Source organism: Gopherus evgoodei, chromosome 20 (assembly GCF_007399415.2).
Source record: "Gopherus evgoodei ecotype Sinaloan lineage chromosome 20, rGopEvg1_v1.p, whole genome shotgun sequence".
NCBI lineage: Eukaryota > Metazoa > Chordata > Testudines > Testudinidae > Gopherus > Gopherus evgoodei.
The window spans coordinates 18,491,207-18,518,712 of record NC_044341.1 but is presented as its reverse complement, the minus strand read 5'-3'; the positions used below and the strand labels follow the sequence as shown (position 1 = coordinate 18,518,712).

General features: G+C 56.2%; 1 protein-coding gene across 1 annotated transcript in view; it reads left to right on the top strand.

Annotated features, from left to right (window-relative positions):
- SMPDL3B (sphingomyelin phosphodiesterase acid like 3B) overlaps window positions 1-27,506 on the top strand; it is a 40,623-nt gene that overhangs the window by 7,336 nt on the left and 5,781 nt on the right. The window contains exons 2-3 of the mRNA XM_030539136.1: window positions 10,333-10,546; window positions 14,333-14,430. Of these exons, the coding sequence (XP_030394996.1) occupies window positions 10,333-10,546; window positions 14,333-14,430 (312 nt within the window). The remainder of the gene's footprint in view (window positions 1-10,332; window positions 10,547-14,332; window positions 14,431-27,506) is intronic.

Here is a 27,506-nt window from a genome sequence, read left to right as displayed (position 1 = left end):
TACAACAGTTCCTCAGATTTGCCACCTAAAAAGGATGGCTCAGGTGTGGGATTCTTCCCCAGATTCTCTGCAGGGAAGACCAATGCAAAGAATTCATTTAGCTTCATCCACAACGGCCTAGTCTTCCCTGAGTGCTCCTTCATCCAGTGGCTCCACTGATTCATCTAAGATTTTGACTATACTGTATTTGATTGTGTGCTTTCTTTCACATATAGTGCCACTCCCTCACCATCATGACTTACTCTGTTATTCCTGTATCAGAGGGGTAGCCATGTTAGTCTGGATCTGTAAAAGCAGCAAAGAATCCTGTGGCACCTTATAGACTAACAGACGTTTTGGAGCATGAGCTTTCGTGAGTGAATACATACATCCGATGAAGTGGGTATTCACTCAAGAAAGCTCATGCTCCAAAAGGTCTATTAGTCTATAAGGTGCCACAGGATTCTTTGCCTCTGTTATTCCTATATATTTTGTACCCTAGTATTACTGTGTCTCATTGATTATCAGCATTCTACCAAAGTTTCTGTGATGCCTATTATATCAATATCCTCATTTAATGCCAGGCACTCAGGTGCGCCTGTCATAAACAGATAGTTAAGGGTTAATGTCTCTTTTACCTGTAAAGGGTTAGAAGCGGTGAACCTGGACCACTTGACCAGAGGACTAATCAGAAGACAAGATACTTTCAAATCTCGGGGAAGGGAAGTCTTTGTTTTGTGTTGTTTGTTTGTCTGTTGTTCTCTCTGGGTTCTGAGAGTACCCAGACATACCTACAGGCCCTCTAATTTTCTGTTCAAATAGTAAGTATAAGTAGAAGGCGGTTTAGTCTTTTTGATTGTTTTCTTTATTTGCAAATGTGTATTTTGCTGGAAGGATTTTAATTTGTATTTGGGCTGGGGGGAAGGCTTCTCTCTAGTGTCTGTAAGCTGAAAGACCTTGTAACCTTTACCATCTTAATTACAGAGACAACTTTTTACTTTTTTCTGTCTTTTATTAAAAGCTTTTCTTTTTAAGACCTGATTGATTTTTTCCCCTTGAAGAGGCTCAAGGGAATTGAGTCTGTACTCACCAGGGAATTGGTGGGAGACAGGGAGAGAGAAGGGAGCGGGGAAGGGTGGAATCCCTCTGTTTTAGATTCACGGAGCTTGAATCTGTATTACCTCTTGGGGAGGGGGAAAGAGGAGGGGGCAAGGTGCACTCCTCTCTGTTTTTAGATTCAAGAAGTTTAAATCACAGTGATCTTCTAGGGTAACCCAGGGAGGGAAAGCCTGGGAGAGGCAACGGTGGGGGAAAGGATTTACTTTCCTTTTGTAAGATCCAGGGGGTCTGGGTCTTGAGATCCTCTGGGAAGGTTTTGGGGGACCCAGAGTATACCAGGCACTGCAAGTCCTGGTTGGTGGCAGCACTACAGAATCTAAGCTGGTCATTAAGCTTAGAGAAATTCATGCTGGTACCCCATCTTTTGGATGCTAAGGTTCAGAGTGGGGAATTATACCATGACATGGTGGCAGCGTGTAGGATAGATGGAATCCAAAAGCCAGTAAGATTATTATTTTTCTTTTTCTCTGCTAGCTGCTTACAAGCAGAGAGAAAGGGGTTTTTAAAAGCAAGTCTGCAGGGTTTTTTTTTCTCTCTTCCTTCTGAGTAGTCTGAAGGCAGACATTAAGTTTAACGAGGGTCTTTTGTTAAACAAAGCAGGCTTAAGCTGTGAACAGCAGAGACCAGCAAAACATATTTGCAAATCAAAGAATTTCTTTTTTTTTTATTCTATCGGGAAAGGCTAGTTAAAAAGTGTTAAAAAAGACACTGTTGCTAAGCAACCCTAAGAAGGCAACAAAGAAGCAGCATTTCAGTCAGTAAACACCAGAGGGCGCCCCAACACAAGAAAGCAGGAACCATTCCTACCAAGGATGCACTGAAACAGGAACGGGCAAGACTGGATGCAGAGGCACAAATCAAAGATGCAGACCACAAGCGAGACATGGAAAAGAAACTACAAGAACTAGAAATAAAACAAAAAGAGATGGAACTGAGAAAAAAAGAAATGGAGCTGAGAGAAAGAGAAAGAGAGGCTGCCCACAGGAGAGAGCTGGAGATAAAAGAAAGAGAGAAGGAAGAGAGAGAAAAAGACAGAGGCAGCCCACAGAAGACAGATAGAACTCCAGAGGGCGGCCCACCAGCAGGCCCTGAAATTAGAACAAGCTAAGCAGAAGAACACAGCCGATCCTAGCAATCCTTTGCCAGTTATTGTTCCACATCCCAAGAAATTTCCCACCTACAAGGCAGGTGACGATACTGAGGTCTTCCCAGAAAATTTTGAAAGGACCTGCCATGGGTACAACATCCCTGAAGACCAGTACATGATAGAACTGAGGCCACAGCTGACTGGACCCTTAGCAGAGGTGGCGGCTGAAATGCCTAAGAAAAACGTGAACAATTATAAACTTTTTCAAACCAAGGCCAGACTCAGAATGGGGATAACACCTGAGCATGCGCGTCGGTGGTTCAGAGCCCTAAGATGGAAACCAGATGTGTCATTCCCCCAACACGCCTACCACATTGGAAAGAATTATGAGGCCTGGATATCAGGAACAAAGGTTAATAATATGGACGAGCTGCAGCTCCTAATACAAATGGAGCAGTTCTTAGAAGGTGTCCCTGAGGAAAAAGAAAGGTATATACTAGATGGGAAAGCCAAAACTGTAACCAAGGCGGGGGAGATTGGAGCCAAATGGGTGGAAGTGACAAAAAAATAAAGCTACTGTCAAGGGGAGCGAATACCACAAGGGGCACACTGACAATAAACCCTATAACCGAGGGCAACCCAAGACCCCACCTACAACCCAAGGAAAGTCCCAGACTACCTATTATCCCACCTCACCAGTCTGCAGTAACCCACCTCGGCCCAGTGATCAGTCAGCTGGGCGATGCTTTAAGTGTAATGAACTAGGACACATAAAGGCTAACTGCCCCAAAACCCCCAACCGAGTGCAGTTCATTACACCACCATCACACCAAAGATCCCCAGGCCCAGATGCCTCTGAAAAACCCTTGGAACAAAGGGAAATTTTGAGAGTGGGCAGAAAGAAGGTTATCGTGTGGAGAGACACGGGGGCACAAGTGTCAGCTATCCACCAATCCTTGGTGGACCCCAAATTCATCAACCCAAAGGCCCAAGTGACAATTTACCCCTTCATGTCACAAGCTGTAGACTTGCCTACAGCTGAACTGCCTGTCCAATACAAAAGCTGGTCAGGAATGTGGACTTTTGCAGTCTATGACAATTATTCCATCCCCATGCTACTGGGGGAAGATTTGGCCAACCAAGTGAAGCGGGCCAACAGGGTGGGAATGGTTACCCGCAGCCAAACCAGGCAAGCTTCCAGACCCATCCCTGTTCCTGAGCCATCCACAGGGGCCCCGTCTGTGTTACCAAAAACCCAGACAGAGGTAGTGGACCCGGATCCCCTACCAACGACTGAAACAGCCACAGTGCCTCCAGTCCCAAACCAGGACCTGGAAAAACAACCAGCACCAGAACTATTGCCAGCACTGATGCCAGTGCTTGTAAACCCATCTTCGACCCCAATGCCAGAGGGCGCCAGCGAGCCTGCACTGGCAGAAGCAGCAAACAACCATACCCAAGAGGCTCAGCCAGAGCCTGAAATACCACCTGGTGTACCAGCGGAGAGCGGCTCACCAGCAACGAAAACAACTCCATCACCTACATCGCTTCCAGAGGGACCAAGCCCAAGTCCACAGTCTAAGGAAGAACTAGTGTCTCCAGCCTCAAGGGAACAATTCCAGACTGAGCAGGAAGCAGATGACAGCCTTCAGAAAGCTTGGGCGGCGGCACGGAGCACCCCTCTGCCTCTCAGCTCTTCTAACCGATCCCAATTTGTTATAGAACAAGGACTTTTATACAAGGAAACTCTTTCTGGTGGACACCAGGAAGACTGGCATCCACAAAAACAGTTGGTGGTTCCAACTAAGTACAGGGAAAAGCTCTTAAGCTTTTAAGCCCCAGTGGCCATGCTGGGGTGAACAGAACCAAAGACCAGTTGGGGAAGTCCTTCCACTGGGAGGGGATGGGTAAGGACGTTGCCAAGTATGTCCGGTCTTGTGAGGTGTGCCAAAGAGTGGGAAAGCCCCAAGACCAGGTCAAGGCCCCTCTCCAGCCACTCCCCATAATTGAGGTCCCATTTCAGCTAGTAGCTGTGGATATTCTGGGTCCTTTCTCAAAAAAGATCCCCAGAGGAAAGCAGTACGTACTGACTTTCGTGGACTTTGCTACCCGATGGCTGGAAGCAGTAGCTTTAGGCAACACCAGGGCTAAAGCTGTGTGCCAGGCCCTAACAGACATTTTTGCCAGCGTAGGTTGGCCCTCCAACATCCTTACAGATTCAGGATCTAATTTCCTGGCAGGGACCATGAAAGAACTGTGGGAAACTCCTGGGGTGAATCACTTGGTTGCCACTCCTTACCACCATCAAACCAATGGCCTGGTGGAGAGGTTTAATGGAACTTTGGGGGCCATGATACGTAAATTCGTGAATGAACACTCCAATGACTGGGACCTAGTGTTGCAGCAGTTGCTTTTTGCCTACAGGGCTGTACCACATCCCAGTTTAGGGTTTTCACCGTTTGAACTTGTGTATGGCCACAAGGTTAAGGGGCCATTACAGTTGGTAAAGCAGCAATGGGAGGGGTTTACACCTTCTCCAGGAACTAACATTCTAGACTTTGTAAGCAACCTACAAAGCACCCTCCAACACTCTTTAGCCCTTGCTAAAGAAAACCTAAAGGATACTCAGGAAGAGCAAAAGGCCTGGTATGATAGACATACCAGGGAGCGTTCCTTCAAGGTAGGAGACCAGGTTATGGTCTTGAAGGTGCAACAGGCCCATAAGATGGAAGCATCATGGGCAGGGCCATTCACGGTCCAGGAGCACCTGGGAGCTGTTAAATACCTCATAGCATTTCCCAATTCCTCCCTAAAGCCCAGAGTGTACCATGTTAATTCTCTCAAGCCCTTTTATTCCAGAGGCTTACAGGTTTGTCAGTTTACAGCCCAGGGAGGAGATGACGCTGAGTGGCCTGAAGGTGTCTACTACGAAGGAAAAAGTGACGGTGGCGTGTTAGAGGTGAACCTCTCCACAACCCTGGAACGTCTGCAGCGACAACAAATCAAGGAGCTGTACACTAGCTTTGCCCCATTGTTCTCAGCCACCCCTGGACGGACTGAACGGGCATACCACTCTATTGACACAGGTAATGCTCACCCAATTAGAACCCCACCCTACCGGGTGTCCCCTCATGCCCAAGCTGCTATAAAACGGGAGATCCAAAACATGCTACAGATGGGTATAATCCACTCATCTACCAGTGCATGGGCATCTCCAGTGGTTCTGGTATCCAAACCAGATGGAGAAATACGCTTTTGCGTGGACTACCGTAAGCTAAATGCGGTAACATGTCCAGACAACTATCCAATGCCACGCACCAATGAGCTATTGGAGAAGTTGGGACGGGCCCAGTTCATCTCTACAATAGACTTAACCAAGGGGTACTGGCAAGTACCGCTAGATGAACCTGCCAAAGAGAGGTCAGCATTCATCGCCCATGCGGGGGTGTATGAATTTAATGTGCTTCCTTTCGGGCTGCGAAATGCACCTGCCACCTTCCAAAGGCTGGTAGATGATCTACTAGCAGGACTGGGAGAATATGCAGTTGCCTACCTCAATGATGTGGCCATTTTTTCTGATTCATGGCCCGAACACCTAAAACACCTGGAAAAAGTCTTTGAACGCATCAGGCAGGCAGGACTAACTATTAGGGCCAAAAAGTGTCAAATAGGCCAAAACAAAGTAACTTACCTGGGACACCAGGTGGGTCGAGGAACCATAAACCCCCTACAGGCCAAGGTGGATGCTATCTGAAAGTGGCCTGTCCCAAAGTCAAAGAAACAGGTCCAATCCTTCTTAAGCTTGGCTGGGTATTACAGGCAATTTGTACCACACTACAGCCAAATCGCTGCCCCACTGACTGACCTGACCAAAAAGACCCAGCCGAATGCAGTTAAATGGACTAATAAGTGTCAGAAGGCCTTTACCCAGCTTAAGGCGACGCTCATGTCTGACCCTGTGCTAAGGGCCCTGGACTTTAACAAACCATTCCTAGTAACCACAGATGCATCTAAGCGTGGTGTAGGAGCAGTTCTAATGCAGGAAGGACCGGATCACAACTTCCATCCTGTCGTGTTCTCAGCAAAAACCTGTCTGAAAGGGAAAGCCACTGGTCCATCAGTGAAAAGGAATGCTACGCCATTGTGTACGCCCTGGAAAAGCTATGCCCATACGTGTGGGGATGGCGATTCCAGCTACAAACCGACCATGTTGCGTTAAAGTGGCTTCATACTGCCAAAGGGAACAACAAAAAACTTCTTCGATGGAGTTTAGCTCTCCAAGATTTTGATTTTGAAATTCAACACATTTCGGGAGCTTCTAACAAAGTAGCTGATGCACTCTCTCGTAAAAGTTTCCCAAAATGCACTGGTTAAAAATTGTCCTTAAAATATAAAAAGTCTTGTAGTTTACATTCTTAGTAGTATATGTAAAGGTGCATGTGTTGTATTAATCTGTTTATTCTAAAGTTCTAGGAAGAAATCACCGCCAGTGAGGCTCCCCACTGTCTGCGATTTGGGGGGCGTGTCATAAACAGATAGTTAAGGGTTAATGTCTCTCTTACCTGTAAAGGGTTACAAGCAGTGAACCTGGACCACTTGACCAGAGGACCAATCAAAAGACAAGATGCTTTCAAATCTCGGGGGAGGGAAGTCTTGTTTTGTGTTGTTTGTTTGTCTGTTGTTCTCTCTGGGTTCTGAGAGTAACCAGATGTACTTACAGGCTCTCTAATTTTCTGTTCAAATAGTAAGTATAAGTAGAAGGCGGTTTAGTCTTTTTGATTGTTTTCTTTATTTGCAAATGTGTATTTTGCTGGAAGGATTTTAATTTGTATTTGGGCTGGGGGGAAGGCTTCTCTCTGGTGTCTATAAGCTGAAAGACCCTATAACCTTTACCATCTTAATTACAGAGACAACTTTTACTTTTTTCTTTCTTTTATTAGAAGCTTTTCTTTTTAAGACCTGATTAATTTTTCCCCTTGTTGAGGCTCAAGGGAATTGAGTCTGTACTCACCAGGGAAAGAGAAGGGAGGGGGAAGGTGGAATCCCTCTGTTTTAGATTCACAGAGCTTGAATCTGTATTACCTCTTGGGGAGGGGGAAAGAAGAGGGGGCAAGGTGCACTCCTCTCTGTTTTTAGATTCAAGAAGTTTAAATCACAGTGATCTTCCAGGGTAACCCAGGGAGGGAAAGCCTGGGAGAGGCAACGGTGGGGGAAAGGGTTTACTTTCCTTGTGTAAGATCCAGGGGGTCTGGGTCTTGGGGTCCTCTGGGAAGGTTTTGGGGGGACCAAAGTGTACCAGGCACTGCAAGTCCTGGTTGGTGGCAGCACTACAAAATCTAAGCTGGTAATTAAGTTTAGAGAAATTCATGCTGGTACCCCATCTTTCGGACGCCAAGGTTCAGAGTGGGAAATTATACCATAACAGCGCCCATCGTAGTATTTAAACTTACTGTATCTGTAGACAAGCACTTATAAAATTTGTCAGTCTGAAGTTGTGATGTAGCAATGGGACTTTTTTCGTGTTTAACTTTTTCTCTTCAGTTCCTACCAGTACCTTATCAACTTCTATGTTCTCTTTACTAGGATATAAAGAATCTCCTTTAATAAATCCTCCTCTAAGGGATGTCGCTGTCTGAACCATGTGCTTCTCCATACTCGCTGGCTTTTCCCCAGCCCTTAATTTAAAAACATCTCTATGTTCATTTTTACATGCCACCAGTCTGGTTCGGTTTTGGTTTAAGTGGAGCCCATCCTTTCTGTATAGAGGCAGGGGTCAGTCAAGAGCTCACCTGTAGCTGATGGAGCCCAGAACTCACTTGCCATCTGCAATATGACTTCAACCAGAGCTAGTTTCTTTCCAGATACTACTCTGAGAGTCTCCATTAGGAATGGTTTTTGTGTGCGTGCACAGAGTAGACAAGGGCTCAGTTACTGCAGGAGCTCAGGGAGTCAGGGAAATGGTTCCCCACAGGGAGAAGATCAAGTCAGAACTAAACTCTTTCCCTGAAATGCTACTCAGCAGACAGCCAGGCCAGGCTAACATTTTGTAAATGGAGGGCAGGGGCTCTGCTTCACTGCTACAACCAAGAGGAGCAAAAACCAAAAGGGAGCCCTTAGAAAGGGCTGGCTCTATGGCCTGCTCCTCCATTCTCCCACTCCACTAAACTGCAGCTGCTTATTTGCGGATTCCACTGGGGGATGGGATCCTGGCAGCAGGAGGTGGGTGTGTGGCTGTGGGTCAAAAAATATTGTGGGGCAAAGAGCTTCAGCTCAGAGAGTGCTGGCTTCCCCAGAACCCCCATGTGCAGAGAACACAGTAAAGAATTGCAGGAGGAGTCACTTTCTTCCAACACCGAACAAGGAACTTGATTAGCATAAGGACAACAGTCATCTCCCTGCAGTTGCCTGGCATCTGTCTGTTCCTGCTTAAGCATGCAGCTACTGCCTGAAAACTTCCTTACCCTCGTCTTGCTGCAGATTTTAAAGAAACAGTTCACTCATCCTCGCAGAACCCAGCCCCTCCAAGGGAAGGAACCAGCAGAAACCCTGCCAGTCCAAGCTCTGTGCAGGAATAGCCAGCCTGACAGCAGGGCCGGCTCCAGCACCAGCATTCCAAGCTGGTGCTTGGGTGGCATTCTGCAGGGGCGGCAGTCCCTGTTGTTTTGCCCCCAAGCCGTGTGCCGAATTGCTGCTGCAGACGGTGGGGGCAGTCCGTGCACCGTTAGGGTGGCAGGCACGTTTCCGCGCTGAGGGCAGTTCGGCAGCAGCTTCTATGTTTAGCTGTCCGGGCTGCTTCAGCTAAACATAGAAGCTGCCGCCGAATTGCCACCGCGGAAACGCGCCTGCCGCCCTAAGGGCACACAGACTGCCCCCGCCGCCCAGGGCAGCAATTCGGCACGCTGCTTGGGGCGGCGAAAACTGTAGAGCCGGCTCTGCCTCACAGTGTCTATACCAGCATGTTTAGAAATCTCCCACTGTTGCACTGCCAGGGTGGCCGTGTCACCTGCACAGAGCAGTGGTGACTAACAGCACCTGAGCTCCATCTGCAGGAGGCTCCTCCAAAATGTTGGAGTTAACCAGGTGTGCACTGCCCAAGAAGAAAAGGCTAAGGCACTGCATGGGAGGCTGCAGTTAAGAAAACCCAAAATCCTCTCTGGGTCTTCCACTTACAGAGGCCTTGTTCCACCAACACAGCACCATTCAGCAAAGCCTCTGCCACGTTCCCTTCCTGCAAATACCAAGGAACAATAGGGAGATGAACACAGGGCAGCTTTTCTGCCCTGGGGAACTCCTGGGAACAAACCCCATCTCTCCTCTTCCAGATTGCTCAGTTCAGGGAGGCTCTTTGTTTTGCCTCTGACCCTAGCTGAGATTTAGCTGCCCAGAATCCACATACTGCTCTCTGGCTTGGCAAGGGGTTCTACTAGGCTGCGTGCTGGAGGGCTGCTTTTGGAAAGTCACACTGATAATAATTCTGTTTATCATTTGCCTGACTGTAGTATGGGGTCTTATGGTGGAAGTAGAAGCCCCCAACCCTCTCATGATGCAGCACTGCTGCGTTTATTGAAGACACAAGGCATGTTTAACTTTCTGGTAGGGATTACCTAGGTCAGGGATTGTCCACTCACTGCAGTTACATTGTGTTGTTAGCTCTAACTGACCATCAGTCTCTGCAGCTGTGCGCACTGAGAGCTTAGTTTGAATTGCACTGCCCAAGAGTGTGTGTTTATTTGGACATGCTGTATAGTATTATCCTGTCTGTCTACGGTACTTACCTGGCCCCCATCAGCGCAGTATCTGAACATCTAACGCTCTGTACTGTATTTACCCCGGGACACAAGGCACTGCTATTATCCCCTTGTTACAGATGGGAACTGAGGCTTGGAGAGACTACATGACTTACCCCAGGTCACACCGAAAGTCTGTGGCAGAGGAGGGAATTGCAGCCAGGTCTCCCAACTGCCAGGCCAGTGCCCTCCCCACTGAGCCTCTACTGCGGGCTTGATAATTATGTCAGTAAACTTCCCATATGATGCTGGTTTTGGAATAAGAAGTAGAAGTATAGCTGTATAGTGGCTTCCCAGCTGGCACAGCTACTTCAGGTGTTTGATTGCACTGCACTATGATGTTTGTTCTATCTTTGGCAGGTCACTTTTGGCATATCACAGACCTTCATTTGGACCCAGAATACAGAGTGGCAACCGACCCTCTCCAGGTGTGTCCATCTGCTGGCTCCAAGCCAGCGTACAATGCAGGCCCATGGGGAAATTACATGTGTGATTCTCCTTGGCGTCTCATAAACTCCTCCATTTATGCCATGAAGGCCATCCTGCCTGATCCGGACTTCATCCTTTGGACTGGGTAAGGAGTCCGTCCATTCATAGCAGTGAAAGATAGGGCATGATCACACGATAAGCCCCATGAATGTTGTGATTAGATGTCACATGCAGAAACACTTTGAATTCTACTCACAGTGCACATGAGCACCTTAGTGTAATAGCTCCTACTCTGCAATTAGCAAATGTGTGGCTGCAGAGAGAGCCCCCACTCAGCTACAGTGGAGCTGATCCATTATTGCAAATCCCAAGAGCTCCCAAATTATAGGAACACAGGACAGGAAGGGACCTCCTGGGTCATCAGATCCAGGCAACTTCTATCGTCATATCATCCTGTTCATAAACTTATCAAGCTCCATCTTCAAACCAGTAAGGTTTCTTGCCCCCACTGCTCCTATTGGGAGGCTGGTCCAGAGCCTCATTCCTCTGTTTAGAAACCTTCTTCCTATTTCCAGCCTAAATTTATTCATAGAATCATAGAATATCACGGTTGGAAGGGACCTCAGGAGGTCATCTAGTCCCACCCCCTGCTCAAAGCAGGACCAATTCCCAACTAAATCGTCCCAGCCATGGCTTTGTCAAGCCTGACCTTAAAAACCTCTAAGGATGGAGATTCCACCACCTCCCTAGATAACCCATTCCAGTGCTTCACCACCCTCCTAGTGAAAAAGTTTTTTTCCTAATATCCAACCTAAACCTCCCCCACTGCAATTTGAGACCATTACTCCTTGTTCTGTCATCTGCTACCACTGAGAACAATCTAGATCCATCCTCTTTGGAACCCCCTTTCAGGTAGTTGAAAGCAGCTATCAAATTCCCCCCTCATTCTTCTCTTCTGCCGACTAAACAATCCCAGTTCCCTCAACCTCTCCTCAGAAGTCATGTGCTCCAGCCCCCTAATCATTTTTGCTGCCCTCCGCTGGACTCTTTCCAATTTTTCCACATCCTTCTTGTAGTGTGGGGCCCAAAACTGGACACAGTATTCCAGATGAGGCCTCATCTATGTTGAATACATACACAATTAGTAGTTCTTCAAGGGCACACTGTTGACTCATATCCAGCTTCTTGTCCACTGTAACCGCTAGGTCCTTTTCAGAACTGCTGCCTAGCCATTTGGTCCCTAGTCTGTAGCAGTGCATGGGATTCTTCCGACCTAAGTGCAGGACTCTGCAATTGTCCTTGTTGAACCTCATCAGATTTCTTTTGGTCCAATCCTCTAATTTGTCTAGGTCCCTCTGTATCCTATCCCTATCCTCCAGCATATCTACCACTCCTCCCAGTTTAGTGTCATCTGCAAACTTGCTAAGAGTGCAATCCACGCCATCCTCCAGATCATTAATGAAGATATTAAACAAAACCGGCCCCTGGACCAACCCTTGGGGCACTCTGCTTAATACTGACTGCTAACTAGACATGGAGCCGTTGATCGCTACCCGTTGAGCCCGATGATCTAGCCAGCTTTCTATCCACCTTATAGTTTATTCATCCAGCCCATACTTCTTTAATTTGCTGGCAAGAATACTGTGGGATTCCGTATCAAAAGCTTTGCTAAAGTCAAGTCCACTGCTTTCCCCTCAGCCACAGAGCCAATTTCATGGCCAATTTATACCCATTTGTTGTTGTACCAACATTGTCTTCTAGCTCAAATAGCTCTTGGACCAGATCCTCAAAGCATTTAAACACCTATCTTACAGTGGATGTTAGTCACCTAAATACCTTTTAGGATCTGGGCCCTTCTCCCTCCCTGGCATTTACCCCTGATGTATTTATAGAGAGCAGTCAAATGCCTTTCAGGCTCCATTTTGCTAGGTTAAACAAGCTAAGCTCTTCTAGTCTCTTGTTGTAACTCAGGCTCTCCATTTGCCTGATTGTCCTTGAAGCCCTTCTCTGCTCCTGTTCCAGGTTCTTAAACCTATACTTTCTTGAGAGTGGATGACCAGAGCTGACAGAATCCCAGATGTCTTGCACAGTGGCATTATGAGTCAACCCCATTTAAATCATGAGACTGGATTTAAAATCATGAGATGTAAAAGATGATAAAGTGTATGGGGGGAGTTATATGCAATCCCTCACTGAGGGGTCCATAGCCATGAAAGCTAGAAATTTCTGTGTTAAAGAACTGAAAATGGAGTCCTGTGATTATGTGAGAATCTCCAGGAGCTGGGGCTTTAAGAAAAAGACACTGCTTATCTGTTTATTTCTTCTAATTATTTGTAGAATGGCCATTCCTGCAGCATGCCTCAGTAGTCCAGAGTTCCTAGTAGTGTTGGTAGAAGGTACAGGCTGGGCTGGGACAATGGTTAGGGAAGAGTGAACCTCAGAACTGTATTTGAAGGCTATTCAGATTCCAGGGTCCTGCTACAGTATCCACTTGGGGTTTGGACATGCTTGCAACGTGAGACCTGTGCTGAGTTGGGGAGCAAGGGCAGCAGCATCACAAGACAAAGGAGATATGTGGCCTTGCTCCCAAGTTGCTGCGGCAGCTGCATGCACAATATAGGGGAGACAAAGATTAAGAAGCAGAAGTTGCTGTCCTCACTAATGAAGAAGCTGCTAAATATGGCCAGCCTTTCCCAAGTTCTCCCTTGTGTATCATTCGGGGCATTTCAACTACCTAGAAGTAAGGTATGTGTTGCTGTCATCTGTTGGACACTTCTTCTCAGGCAAGAGTGCTCAGTGCTTTGCTCTGGCTCGAGATAACTAATTCTGGAGCCTTCAGTAGGTATTTAAACAATCGCCTTTATTATAGAAGTGAAACCGCAAACACTGGAGCCGTGTTGGTCAGGCAGAGTCACAGTGGGGCAGCCTGGCTAGCAGGTGTCTCCTGGCCAGATAACTCCAGAGAATTGCTAATGTATACAGTATATGTATTAACAATTGACCAATCAATACAGAGCACAAAGGAGTTATTGTTAGGTAAACAGATTAACAACTCAGGAACCTGTGGCTGGTGGAGTGAGACTAGTACCCCACACAAATAATAACCAGACCCATGCACCTCAGGCCAGGAGTCCTTTCTGCACACATGCAAATCCACAGTGGTCACACAGTGGGCACCATGATTGACAGCCCGTAGGCTGCACTCACTGTCCTGGCCCAATTCTGTTAGCACAGCCATTGGAGCATGAAGTTGTGCATTGTCAAAGGCACCAGAAGAAGGGTTTTGCAAACAGCTTTGTGCCCCTTGGTATGACACTAAAGAAGAGTCTGGAAGGTTTGGTTCGAAAAGGGGCTGTTTGACTTATGAGGAATGTCAAGTCTGCTCTGTGGGTTCTGCCGGAGGTCCTTCTTGGAGCACCCAGAGAACAGGGTTGGGAGCCCTTGATTAAAGAGGTTGGAGTTTGTATCTCTAACAAATGGGCTTTTCTCCCGCTGTTCAGTCAGGCAGGTGAGTTACAAACAAACAGAAACAAAGAGCTTTATTTCCCCTCAATTAATCAGGGTTCACTCTCTTGGTATGTGTAACTCATAACCTTATGGCATCATCCAGAAACAACAGAGTACAGCCAGACCCAGATTTCTAATGTAAAAAGAAAAAGCTGAACAAAATGGAAAAGATTCTTGCCCTGAACAGTTCCTCAAATGCTCACCTGAAATCACACCCACATGCTAGGCATAAGTTACCTACATGCTGCCTTTTCTTTTATGTGTGCAGTTGCTTCCTGGAGACAAGGTGGGTGAGGAAATATCTTTTATACCCATCCATCTTGTCTCTCTAATCTCCTGGGACCAATACAGTTACCACAACACTGCATACAGACTCTTCCCTTTCAAACTGCTAGTTGCATGTGATGTTTGTTCTGTTTTCCAGTGATGATACCCCTCATGTCCCCAACGAGAAACTTGGAGAAGAAGTAGTGCTGGAAATAATTGCCAATTTGACTGCTCTGATAAAACAGGTGTTTCCAGGTACGATTTACCTGAACTGACAAACCAAGAAGGTGGTAGTGCAGAGAATATCTGACACAGCGTCCTACTGGCAGGAAAGACCAGCTCAGCCAGCTAGAGATGGCAGATCTAGAGAAGGGGCAGCCATCTAAGGGGTCAAGGAATCTAGTAGATGGGGGGGATATGAAGGCACCTTTTCCTGCTTCCTATGGTTTATAAACTCTATTCATGGGACCTTATGGTCGCTGATTAGCTTCACTCTTGAATGGGCAACACACTGCAAGAGGGAAGTTTGGAAAAGCAGCAGCCTTTGAATAATTAATGGTGGAAAAAATCATTGGAAACCTCCTTTCCTGCTTGAACATCTCAGCAATGGGGCGAAAGAATTATCCCAACACTAGGGCCGGACCCACCAGATCAGTGGAGAGATGCTGGCCTAGCACTGGAATGCCCCAGCAAAGTACATCAGGGCCCTAATTGAACTGTGGCTATGGAAAACCAAACATGGGTCATTCCTAGGCAGGGCCATGGCTGCCTACTGCCCATTCGAGAAACCTAGTTCAAAAGGCCCACTCCTGAATGAGCGTTGTCTCTCCAGTGCTCCTGCAGGGGTCAGACACAGAGAGCGTGGAGTCAGTCAGCGTCTCCCACAACTGACTGCACTGTCTGCAAAAGGTGCCAGGCTGCGGCTCCAGATATTGACAGCTTCCATTTGCCCAGATGCCCACCCGGAACAGCTCCTTGCCAGGGGCTCACCATACAGCCCCTCCCCACCTCGAGTGCCCACCCGGAACAGCTCCTCGCCAGGGGCTCACCGTACAGACCCACCCTGCGTGCCCTCCCTGAACAGCTCCTCATCAGGGGCTCACCATACAGCCCCTCCCTCCTCGAGTGCCCACCCGGAACAGCTCCTCATCAGGAGCTCACCATACAGACCCACCCTGAGTGCCCACCCGGAACAGCTCCTCACCAGGGGCTCACCACACAGACCCACCCTGAGTGCCCACCCGGAACAGCTCCTCGCCACGGGCTCACCATACAGACCCCCCCGAGTGCCCACCCAGAACAGCTCCTCACCAGGGGCTCACCATACAGCCCCCCCGAGTGCCCACCCGGAACAGCTCCTCGCCAGGGGCTCACCCTACAGCCCCCCCCGAGTGCCCACCCTGAACAGCTCCTCACCAGGGGCTCACCCTACAGCCCCCCCCGAGTGCCCACCCTGAACAGCTCCTCACCAGGGGCTCACCATACAGCCCCCCCCCGAGTGCCCACCCTGAACAGCTCCTCGCCAGGGGCTCACCATACAGCCCCCCCCGAGTGCCCACCCTGAACAGCTCCTCACCAGGGGCTCACCATACAGCCCCCCCCAAGTGCCCACCCTGAACAGCTCCTCGCCAGGGGCTCACCATACAGACCCACCCCGAGTGCCCACCCTGAACACCTTCTTGCCAGGGGTTCACCCTACAGCGCCCCCTCCGAGTGCCCACCCTGAACAGCTCCTCGCCAGGGGCTCACCATACAACCCACCCCGAGTGCCCACCCGGAACAGCTCCTCACCAGGGGCTCACCCTACAGCCCCCCCCCCGAGTGCCCACCCTGAACAGCTCCTCACCAGGGGCTCACCATACAGCCCCCCCCCGAGTGCCCACCCGAACAGCTCCTCGTCAGGGGCTCACCATACAGACCCACCCTCAATGCCCACCTGGAACAGCTCCTCACCAGGGGCTCACCATACAGCCCCCCCCGAGTGCCCACCCTGAACAGCTCCTCGCCAGGGGCTCACCATACAGCCCCCCCCGAGTGCCCACCTGGAACAGCTCCTCACCAGGGGCTCACCCTACAGCCCCCCCCGAGTGCCCACCCGGAACAGCTCCTCACCAGGGCTCACCATACAGCCCCCCCCCGAGTGCCCACCCTGAACAGCTCCTCACCAGGGGCTCACCATACAGCCCCCCCGAGTGCCCACCCAGACAGCTCCTTGCCAGGGGCTCACCATACAGACCCACCCTGAGTGCCCACCCTGAACAGCTCCTCACCAGGGGCTCACCATACAGCCCCCCCCCGAGTGCCCACCCAGAACAGCTCCTTGCCAGGGGCTCACCATACAGACCCACCCTGAGTGCCCACCCTGAACAGCTCCTCACCAGGGGCTCACCATACAGCCCCCCCCCGGTGCCCACCCGGAACAGCTCCTCACCAGCGGCTCACCCTACAGCCCCCCCCGAGTGCCCACCCAGAACAGCTCCTTGCCAGGGGCTCACCATACAGACCCACCCTGAGTGCCCACCCTGAACAGCTCCTCACCAGGGGCTCACCATACAGTCCCCCCCGAGTGCCCACCCTGAACAGCTCCTCGCCAGGGGCTCACCATACAGCCCCCCCCGAGTGCCCACCCGGAACAGCTCCTCACCAGGGGCTCACCCTACAGCCCCCCCCGAGTGCCCACCCTGACAGCTCCTCACCAGGGCTCACCATACAGCCCCCCCCGAGTGCCCACCCTGAACAGCTCCTCGCCAGGGGCTCACCATACAGCCCCCCCCCCGAGTGCCCACCCTGAACAGCTCCTCACCAGGGGCTCACCATACAGACCCACCCCGAGTGCCCACCCTGAACAGCTCCTCGCCAGGGGCTCACCATACAGGCGCCCCCTCCGAGTGCCCACCCTGAACAGCTCCTCGCCAGGGGCTCACCATACAGCCCCCTCCGAGTGCCCACCCTGAACAGCTCCTTGCCAGGGGCTCACCCTACAGCCCCCTCCGAGTGCCCACCCTGAACAGCTCCTCGCCAGGGGCTCACCATACAGCCCCCCGAGCGCCCACCCTGAACAGCTCCTCGCCAGGGGCTCACCATACAGACCCACCCCGAGTGCCCACCCTGAACAGCTCCTCACCAGGGGCTCACCATACAGCCCCACCCCAGTGCCCACCCTGAACAGCTCCTCGCCAGGGGCTCACCATACAGACCCACCCCGAGTGCCCACCCTGAACAGCTCCTCGCCAGGGGCTCACCATACAGCGCCCCCTCCGAGTGCCCACCCTGAACAGCTCCTCGCCAGGGGCTCACCATACAGCCCCCCCCGAGTGCCCACCCTGAACAGCTCCTCGCCAGGGGCTCACCCTACAGCCCCCCCCGAGTGCCCACCCTGAACAGCTCCTCACCAGGGCTCACCCTACAGCCCCCCCCGAGTGCCCACCCTGAACAGCTCCTCACCAGGGTTCACCATACAGTCCCCCCCGAGTGCCCACCCTGAACAGCTCCTCGCCAGGGGCTCACCATACAGCCCCCCCCGAGTGCCCACCCTGAACAGCTCCTCCCCAGGGGCTCACCCTACAGCCCCCCCGAGTGCCCACCCTGAACAGCTCCTCACCAGGGGCTCAACCATACAGCCCCCCCCGAGTGCCCACCCTGAACAGCTCCTCGCCAGGGGCTCACCATACAGCCCCCCCCGAGTGCCCACCCTGAACAGCTCCTCAACCAGGGGCTCACCATAACAGCCCCCCCAAGTGCCCACCCTGAACAGCTCCTCGCCAGGGGCTCACCATACAGACCCACCCCGAGTGCCCCCCCTGAACAGCGCCTCGCCAGGGGCGCACCATACAGCGCCCCCTCAGAGTGCCCACCCTTACCAGCTCCTCGCCAGGGGCTCACCCTACAGCCCCTCCGAGTGCCCACCCTGAACAGCTCCTCGCCAGGGGCTCACCATACAGCCCCCCCCGAGTGCCCACCCGGAACAGCTCCTCACCAGGGGCTCACCCTACAGCCCCCCCCGAGTGCCCACCCTGAACAGCTCCTCACCAGGGGCTCACCATACAGCCCCCCCCGAGCACCCACCCTGAACAGCTCCTCGCCAGGGGCTCACCATACAGCCCCCCCCCGAGTGCCCACCCTGAACAGCTCCTCACCAGGGCTCACCATACAGCCCCCCCGAGTGCCCACCCTGAACAGCTCCTCGCCAGGGGCTCACCATACAGACCCACCCCGAGTGCCCACCCTGAACAGCTCCTCGCCATGGGCTCACCATACAGCGCCCCCTCCGAGTGCCCACCCTGACAGCTCCTCGCCAGGGGCTCACCATACAGCCCCCCCGAGTGGCCCACCCTGACAGCTCCTCACCAGGGGCTCACCATACAGCCCCCCCGAGTGCCCACCCTGAACAGCTCCTCGCCAGGGGCTCACCCTACAGCCCCCCCCGAGTGCCCACCCTGAACAGCTCCTCACTAGTGGCTCACCATACAGATCCACCCCGAGTGCCCACCCTGAACAGCTCCTCGCCAGGGGCTCACCATACAGACCCACCCCGAGTGCCCACCCTGAACACCTTCTTGCCAGGGGTTCACCCTACAGCGCCCCCTCCGAGTGCCCACCCTGAACAGCTCGTCGCCAGGGGCTCACCATACAGCCCCCCCCGAGTGCCCACCCGGAACAGCTCCTCACCAGGGTCTCACCCTACAGCCCCCCCCGAGTGCCCACCCTGAACAGCTCCTCACCAGGGGCTCACCATACAGCCCCCCCCCGAGTGCCCACCCGGAACAGCTCCTCACCAGGGGCTCACCATACAGCCCCCCCCGAGTGCCCACCCAGAACAGCTCCTTGCCAGGGGCTCACCATACAGACCCACCCTGAGTGCCCACCCTGAACAGCTCCTCACCAGGGGCTCACCCTACAGCCCCCCCCCCGAGTGCCCACCCTGAACAGCTCCTCACCAGGGGCTCACCATACAGCCCCCCCCCGAGTGCCCACCCGGAACAGCTCCTCGTCAGGGGCTCACCATACAGACCCACCCTCAATGCCCACCTGGAACAGCTCCTCACCAGGGGCTCACCATACAGCCCCCCCCGAGTGCCCACCCTGACAGCTCCTCGCCAGGGGCTCACCATACAGCCCCCCCCCGAGTGCCCACCTGTGAACAGCTCCTCACCAGGGGCTCACCCTACAGCCCCCCCGAGTGCCCACCCGGAACAGCTCCTCACCAGGGGCTCACCATACAGCCCCCCCCCGAGTGCCCACCCTGAACAGCTCCTCACCAGGGGCTCACCATACAGCCCCCCCCGAGTGCCCACCCAGAACAGCTCCTTGCCAGGGGCTCACCATAACAGACCCACCCTGAGTGCCCATCCCTGAACAGCTCCTCACCAGGGGCTCACCATACAGCCCCCCCCCGAGTGCCCACCCAGAACAGCTCCTTGCCAGGGGCTCACCATACAGACCCACCCTGAGTGCCCACCCTGAACAGCTCCTCACCAGGGGCTCACCATACAGCCCCCCCCCCGAGTGCCCACCCGGAACAGCTCCTCACCAGCGGCTCACCCTACAGCCCCCCCCGAGTGCCCACCCAGAACAGCTCCTTGCCAGGGGCTCACCATACAGACCCACCCTGAGTGCCCACCCTGAACAGCTCCTCACCAGGGGCTTCACCATACAGTCCCCCCCGAGTGCCCACCCTGAACAGCTCCTCGCCAGGGGCTCACCATACAGCCCCCCCCGAGTGCCCACCCGGAACAGCTCCTCACCAGGGCTCACCCTACAGCCCCCCCCGAGTGCCCACCCTGAACAGCTCCTCGCCAGGGGCTCACCATACAGCCCCCCCCGAGTGCCACCCCTGAACAGCTCCTCGCCAGGGGCTCACCATACAGCCCCCCCCCGAGTGCCCACCCTGAACAGCTCCTCACCAGGGGCTCACCATACAGACCCACCCCGAGTGCCCACCTGAACAGCTCCTCGCCAGGGGCTCACCATACAGCGCCCCCCCCGCGGGCCCCCCCTGAACAGCTCCTCGCCAGGGGCTCACCATACAGCCCCCTCCGAGTGCCCACCCTGAACAGCTCCTTGCCAGGGGCTCACCCTACAGCCCCCTCCGAGTGCCCACCCTGAACAGCTCCTCGCCAGGGGCTCACCATACAGCCCCCCCGAGCGCCCACCCTGAACAGCTCCTCGCAGGGGCTCACCATACAGACCCACCCCGAGTGCCCACCCAGAACAGCTCCTCACCAGGGGCTCACCATACAGCCCCACCCAAGTGCCCACCCAGAACAGCAACACGCCAGGGGCTCACCATACAGACCCACCCCGAGTGCCCACCCTGAACAGCTCCTCGCCAGGGCTCACCATACAGCGCCCCCTCCGAGTGCCCACCCTGAACAGCTCCTCGCCAGGGGCTCACCATACAGCCCCCCCCGCGTGCCCACCCTGAACAGCTCCTCGCCAGGGGCTCACCCTACAGCCCCCCCCGAGTGCCCACCCTGAACAGCTCCTCACCAGGGGCTCACCCTACAGCCCCCCCCGAGTGCCCACCCTGAACAGCTCCTCACCAGGGGTTCACCATACAGTCCCCCCGAGTGCCCACCCTGAACAGCTCCTCGCCAGGGGCTCACCATACAGCCCCCCCCGAGTGCCCACCCGGAACAGCTCCTCCCCAGGGGCTCACCCTACAGCCCCCCCCGAGTGCCCACCCTGAACAGCTCCTCACCAGGGGCTCACCATACAGCCCCCCCGAGTGCCCACCCTGAACAGCTCCTCGCCAGGGGCTCACCATACAGCCCCCCCCCGAGTGCCCACCCTGAACAGCTCCTCACCAGGGGCTCACCATACAGCCCCCCCCAAGTGCCCACCCTGAACAGCTCCTCGCCAGGGGCTCACCATACAGACCCACCCCGAGTGCCCACCCTGAACAGCTCCTCGCCAGGGGCTCACCATACAGCGCCCCCTCAGAGTGCCCACCCTGAACAGCTCCTCGCCAGGGGCTCACCCTACAGCCCCCTCCGAGTGCCCACCCTGAACAGCTCCTCGCCAGGGGCTCACCATACAGCCCCCCCCGAGTGCCCACCCGGAACAGCTCCTCACCAGGGGCTCACCCTACAGCCCCCCCCCGAGTGCCCACCCTGAACAGCTCCTCACCAGGGCTCACCATACAGCCCCCCCCGAGCACCCACCCTGAACAGCTCCTCGCCAGGGGCTCACCTACAGCCCCCCCCCGAGTGCCCACCCTGAACAGCTCCTCACCAGGGGCTCACCATACAGCCCCCCCCGAGTGCCCACCCTGAACAGCTCCTCGCCAGGGGCTCACCATACAGACCCACCCCGAGTGCCCACCCTGAACAGCTCCTCGCCAGGGCTCACCATACAGCGCCCCCTCCGAGTGCCACCCTGAACAGCTCCTCGCCAGGGGCTCACCATACAGCCCCCCCCGAGTGCCCACCCTGAACAGCTCCTCACCAGGGGCTCACCATACAGCCCCCCCCGAGTGCCCACCCTGAACAGCTCCTCGCCAGGGGCTCACCCTACAGGCCCCCCCCCGAGTGCCCACCCTGAACAGCTCCTCACTAGAGGCTCACCATACAGATCCACCCCGAGTGCCCACCCTGAACAGCTCCTCGCCAGGGCTCACCATACAGACCCCCCCGAGTGCCCACCCTGAACACCTTCTAGCCAGGGGGTCACCCTACAGCGCCCCCATCCGAGTGCCCACCCTGAACAGCTCGTCGCCAGGGGCTCACCATACAGCCCCCCCGAGTGCCCACCCGGAACAGCTCCTCACCAGGGTCTCACCCTACAGCCCCCCCCGAGTGACCCACCTGACAGCTCCTCACCAGGGGCTCACCATACAGCCCCCCCCGAGTGCCCCCCGGAACAGCTCCTCACCAGGGGCTCACCATACAGCCCCCCCCGAGTGCCCACCCGAACAGCTCCTTGCCAGGGGCTCACCATACAGACCCACCCTGATTGCCCACCCTGAACAGCTCCTCACTAGATGCTCACCATACAGATCCACCCGAGTGCCCACCCTGAACAGCTCCTCGCCAGGGGCTCACCATACAGACCCACCCCGAGTGCCCACCCTGAACAGCTCCTCACTAGAGGCTCACCATACAGATCCACCCCGAGTGCCCACCCTGAACAGCTCCTCGCCAGGGGCTCACCATACAGACCCACCCCCAGTGCCCACCCAGAACACCGTCGTGCCAGGGGTTCACCCTACAGCGCCCCCCTCCAGTGCCCACCCTAACAGCTCGTCGCCAGGGGCTCACCATACAGCCCCCCCCGAGTGCCCACCCGGAACAGCTCCTCACCAGGGTCTCACCCTACAGCCCCCCCGAGTGCCCACCCTGAACAGCTCCTCACCAGGGGCTCACCTACAGCCCCCCCCGAGTGCCCACCCTGAACAGCTCCTCGCCAGGGGCTCACCCTACAGCCCCCCCCGAGTGCCCACCCTGAACAGCTCCTCACCAGGGGCTCACCCTACAGCCCCCCCCGAGTGCCCACCCTGAACAGCTCCTCACCAGGGGTTCACCATACAGTCCCCCCCGAGTGCCCACCCTGAACAGCTCCTCGCCAGGGGCTCACCATACAGCCCCCCCCGAGTGCCCACCCGGAACAGCTCCTCCCCAGGGGCTCACCCTACAGCCCCCCCCGAGTGCCCACCCTGAACAGCTCCTCACCAGGGGCTCACCATACAGCCCCCCCCGAGTGCCCACCCTGAACAGCTCTCTCGCCAGGGGCTCACCCTACAGCCCCCCCCCGAGTGCCCACCCTGAACAGCTCCTCACCAGGGGCTCACCATACAGCCCCCCCCAAGTGCCCACCCTGAACAGCTCCTCGCCAGGGGCTCACCATACAGACCCACCCCGAGTGCCCACCCTGAACAGCTCCTCGCCAGGGGCTCACCATACAGCGCCCCCTCAGAGTGCCCACCCTGAACAGCTCCTCGCCAGGGGCTCACCCTACAGCCCCCTCCGAGTGCCCACCCTGAACAGCTCCTCGCCAGGGGCTCACCATACAGCCCCCCCGAGTGCCCACCCGGAACAGCTCCTCACCAGGGGCTCACCCTACAGCCCCCCCCGAGTGCCCACCCTGAACAGCTCCTCACCAGGGGCTCACCATACAGCCCCCCCCGAGCACCCACCCTGAACAGCTCCTCGCCAGGGGCTCACCATACAGCCCCCCCCCGAGTGCCCACCCTGAACAGCTCCTCACCAGGGGCTCACCATACAGCCCCCCCCGAGTGCCCACCCTGAACAGCTCCTCGCCAGGGGCTCACCATACAGACCCACCCCGAGTGCCCACCCTGAACAGCTCCTCGCCAGGGGCTCACCATACAGCGCCCCCTCCGAGTGCCCACCCTGAACAGCTCCTCGCCAGGGGCTCACCATACAGCCCCCCCCGAGTGCCCACCCTGAACAGCTCCTCACCAGGGCTCACCATACAGCCCCCCCGAGTGCCCACCCTGAACAGCTCCTCGCCAGGGGCTCACCCTACAGCCCCCCCCCCGAGTGCCCACCCTGAACAGCTCCTCACTAGAGGCTCACCATACAGATCCACCCCGAGTGCCCACCCTGAACAGCTCCTCGCCAGGGGCTCACCATACAGACCCACCCCGAGTGCCCACCCTGAACACCTTCTTGCCAGGGGTTCACCACCATACAGCCCCCCCCGAGTGCCCACCCTGAACAGCTCGTCGCCAGGGGCTCACCATACAGCCCCCCCCCGAGTGCCCACCCGGAACAGCTCCTCACCAGGGTCTCACCCTACAGCCCCCCCCGAGTGCCCACCCTGAACAGCTCCTCACCAGGGGCTCACCATACAGCCCCCCCCCGAGTGCCCACCCGGAACAGCTCCTCACCAGGGCTCACCATACAGCCCCCCCCGAGTGCCCACCCAGAACAGCTCCTTGCCAGGGGCTCACCATACAGACCCACCCTGAGTGCCCACCCTGAACAGCTCCTCACTAGAGGCTCACCATACAGATCCACCCCGAGTGCCCACCCTGAACAGCTCCTCGCCAGGGGCTCACCATACAGACCCACCCCGAGTGCCCACCCTGAACAGCTCCTCACTAGAGGCTCACCATACAGATCCACCCCGAGTGCCCACCCTGAACAGCTCCTCGCCAGGGGCTCACCATACAGACCCACCCCGAGTGCCCACCCTGAACACCTTCTTGCCAGGGGTTCACCCTACAGCGCCCCCTCCGAGTGCCCACCCTGAACAGCTCGTCGCCAGGGGCTCACCATACAGCCCCCCCCGAGTGCCCACCCTGAACAGCTCCTCACCAGGGTCTCACCCTACAGCCCCCCCCGAGTGCCCACCCTGAACAGCTCCTCACCAGGGGCTCACCTACAGCCCCCCCGAGGTGCCCACCCTGAACAGCTCCTCACCAGGGGCTCACCATACAGCCCCCCCCCGAGTGCCCACCCTGAACAGCTCCTCACCAGGGGCTCACCATACAGCCCCCCCCAAGTGCCACCCTGAACAGCTCCTCGCCAGGGGCTCACCATACAGACCACCCCAAGTGCCCACCCTGAACAGCTCCTCGCCAGGGGCTCACCATACAGCGCCCCCTCCGAGTGCCCACCCTGAACAGCTCCTCGCCAGGGGCTCACCCTACAGCCCCCTCCGAGTGCCCACCCTGAACAGCTCCTTGCCAGGGGCTCACCCTACAGCCCCCTCCGAGTGCCCACCCTGAACAGCTCCTCACCAGGGGCTCACCATACAGCCCCCCCCGAGTGCCCACCCGGAACAGCTCCTCACCAGGGGCTCACCCTACAGCCCCCCCCCGAGTGCCCACCCTGAACAGCTCCTCACCAGGGGCTCACCATACAGCCCCCCCCGAGCGCCCACCCTGAACAGCTCCTCGCCAGGGGCTCACCATACAGCCCCCCCCCCGAGTGCCCACCCTGAACAGCTCCTCACCAGGGGCTCACCATACAGCCCCCCCAAGTGCCCACCCTGAACAGCTCCTCGCCAGGGGCTCACCATACAGACCCACCCCGAGTGCCCACCTGAACAGCTCCTCGCCAGGGGCTCACCATACAGCGCCCCCTCCGAGTGCCTACCCTGAACAGCTCCTCGCCAGGGGCTCACCATACAGCCCCCCCCGAGTGCCCACCCTGAACAGCTCCTCACCAGGGGCTCACCATACAGCCCCCCCCCCGAGTGCCCACCCTGAACAGCTCCTCGCCAGGGCTCACCCTACAGCCCCCCCCCCACGAGTGCCCACCTGAACAGCTCCTCACCAGGGGCTCACCATACAGACCCCCCCCAAGTGCCGACCCTGAACAGCTCCTCGCCAGGGGCTCACCCTACAGCCCCCCCCCCCGAGTGCCCACCCTGAACAGCTCCTCACCAGGGGCTCACCATACAGCCCCCCCCCGAGTGCCCACCCTGAACAGCTCCTCGCCAGGGGCTCACCATACAGACCCACCCCGATGCCCACCCTGAACAGCTCCTCGCCAAGGGGCTCACATACAGACCCACCCCGAGTGCCCACCCTGAACACCTTCTTTGCCAGGGGTTCACCCTACAGCGCCCCCTCCGATGTGCCCACCCTGAACAGCTCTTCGCCAGGGGCTCACCCTACAGCCCCCTCCGAGTGCCCACCCTGAAACAGCTCCTCGCCAGGGGCTCACCCTACAGCCCCCCCCCCGAGTGCCCACCCTGAACAGCTCCTCGCCAGGGGCTCAACCTACAGCCCCCTCCGAGTGCCCACCCTGAACAGCTCTTCGCCAGGGGCTCACCCTACAGCCCCCTCTGAGTGCCCACCCTGAACAGCTCCTCGCCAGGGGCTCACCCTACAGCCCCCCCCCCGAGTTCCCACCCTGAAAAGCTCCTTGCCAGGGGCTCACCCTACAGCCCCTCCGAGTGCCCACCCTGAACAGCTCCTCGCCAGGGGCTCACCATACAGCCCCCCCGAGTGCCCACCCTGAACAGCTCCTCACCAGGGGCTCACCATACAGACCCACCCCGAGCGCCCACCCTGAACAGCTCCTCACTAGAGGCTCACCATACAGATCCACCCCGAGTGCCCACCCTGAACAGCTCCTCGCCAGGGGCTCACCATACAGACCCACCCCGAGTGCCCACCCTGAACAGCTCCTTGCCAGGGGTTCACCCTACAGCGCCCCCTCCGAGTGCCCACCCTGAACAGCTCCTCGCCAGGGGCTCACCATACAGCCCCCCCCCCCCGAGTGCCCACCCTGAACAGCTGCTCACCAGGGGCTCACCATACAGCCCCCCCCCCAGTGCCCACCCTGAACAGCTCCTCGCCAGGGGCTCACCCTACAGCCCCCTCCGAGTGCCCACCCTGAACAGCTCTTTGCCAGGGGCTCACCATACAGCCCCCCCCCCGAGTGCCCACCCTGAACAGCTCCTTGCCAGGGGCTCACCATACAGCCCCCCCCCTAGTGCCCACCCTGAACAGCTCCTCGCCAGGGGCTCACCCTACAGCCCCCTCCGAGTGCCCACCCTGAACAGCTCTTTGCCAGGGGCTCACCATACAGCCCCCCCCCCGAGTGCCCACCCTGAACAGCTCCTTGCCAGGGGCTCACCCTACAGCCCCCTCTGAGTGCCCACCCTGAACAGCTCCTCATTAGAGGCTCACCATACAGACCCACCCCGAGTGCCCACTCTGAACAGCTCCTTGCCAGGGGCTCACCCTACAGTCCCCCCCGAGTGCCCACCCTGAACAGCTCCTCATTAGAGGCTCACCATACAGCCCCCCTCCGAGTGCCCACCCTGAACAGCTCCTCACCAGGGGCTCACCATACAGCCCCTCCCCGAGTGCCCATCCTGAACAGCTCCTCACCAGGGGCTCACCATACAGTCCCCCCCCGAGTGCCCACCCTGAACAGCTCCTCGCCAGGGGCTCACCATACAGCCCCTCCCCGAGTGCCCATCCTGAACAGCTCCTCACCAGGGGCTCACCATACAGTCCCCCCCACCCCCGAGTGCCCACCCTAAGCACTCCCTGTCCCCTTTGTGCTCACTCCGACACGCACTATAAATGGCTCCCCAGGTGCTGACTTTAAGGACTTCCCCAAGTGCTCCCCCTAAAGAGCTCCTCCCTAAGGACTGACCTGCACAATTGCTTCCTAGGTTTGCTACAGGTATTTAGTGGAGCTGCAGCAGTTCAGGAGACCCACAGTTTTCCCCAATGTAGCTGCCTCCAGGCACGAGGGGGGAATTCACTCCAAACCCTATCCAGTCCTGGCCTCAGGCTGCTCATAAGAGGCCTATTAGCATTTTTGTTCCCCACCCACTGGGCTGAGACCACCCTGGTGGATGGGAATATCATTCAGCCATTCCTGCCCTGTGAAGGGGTGACC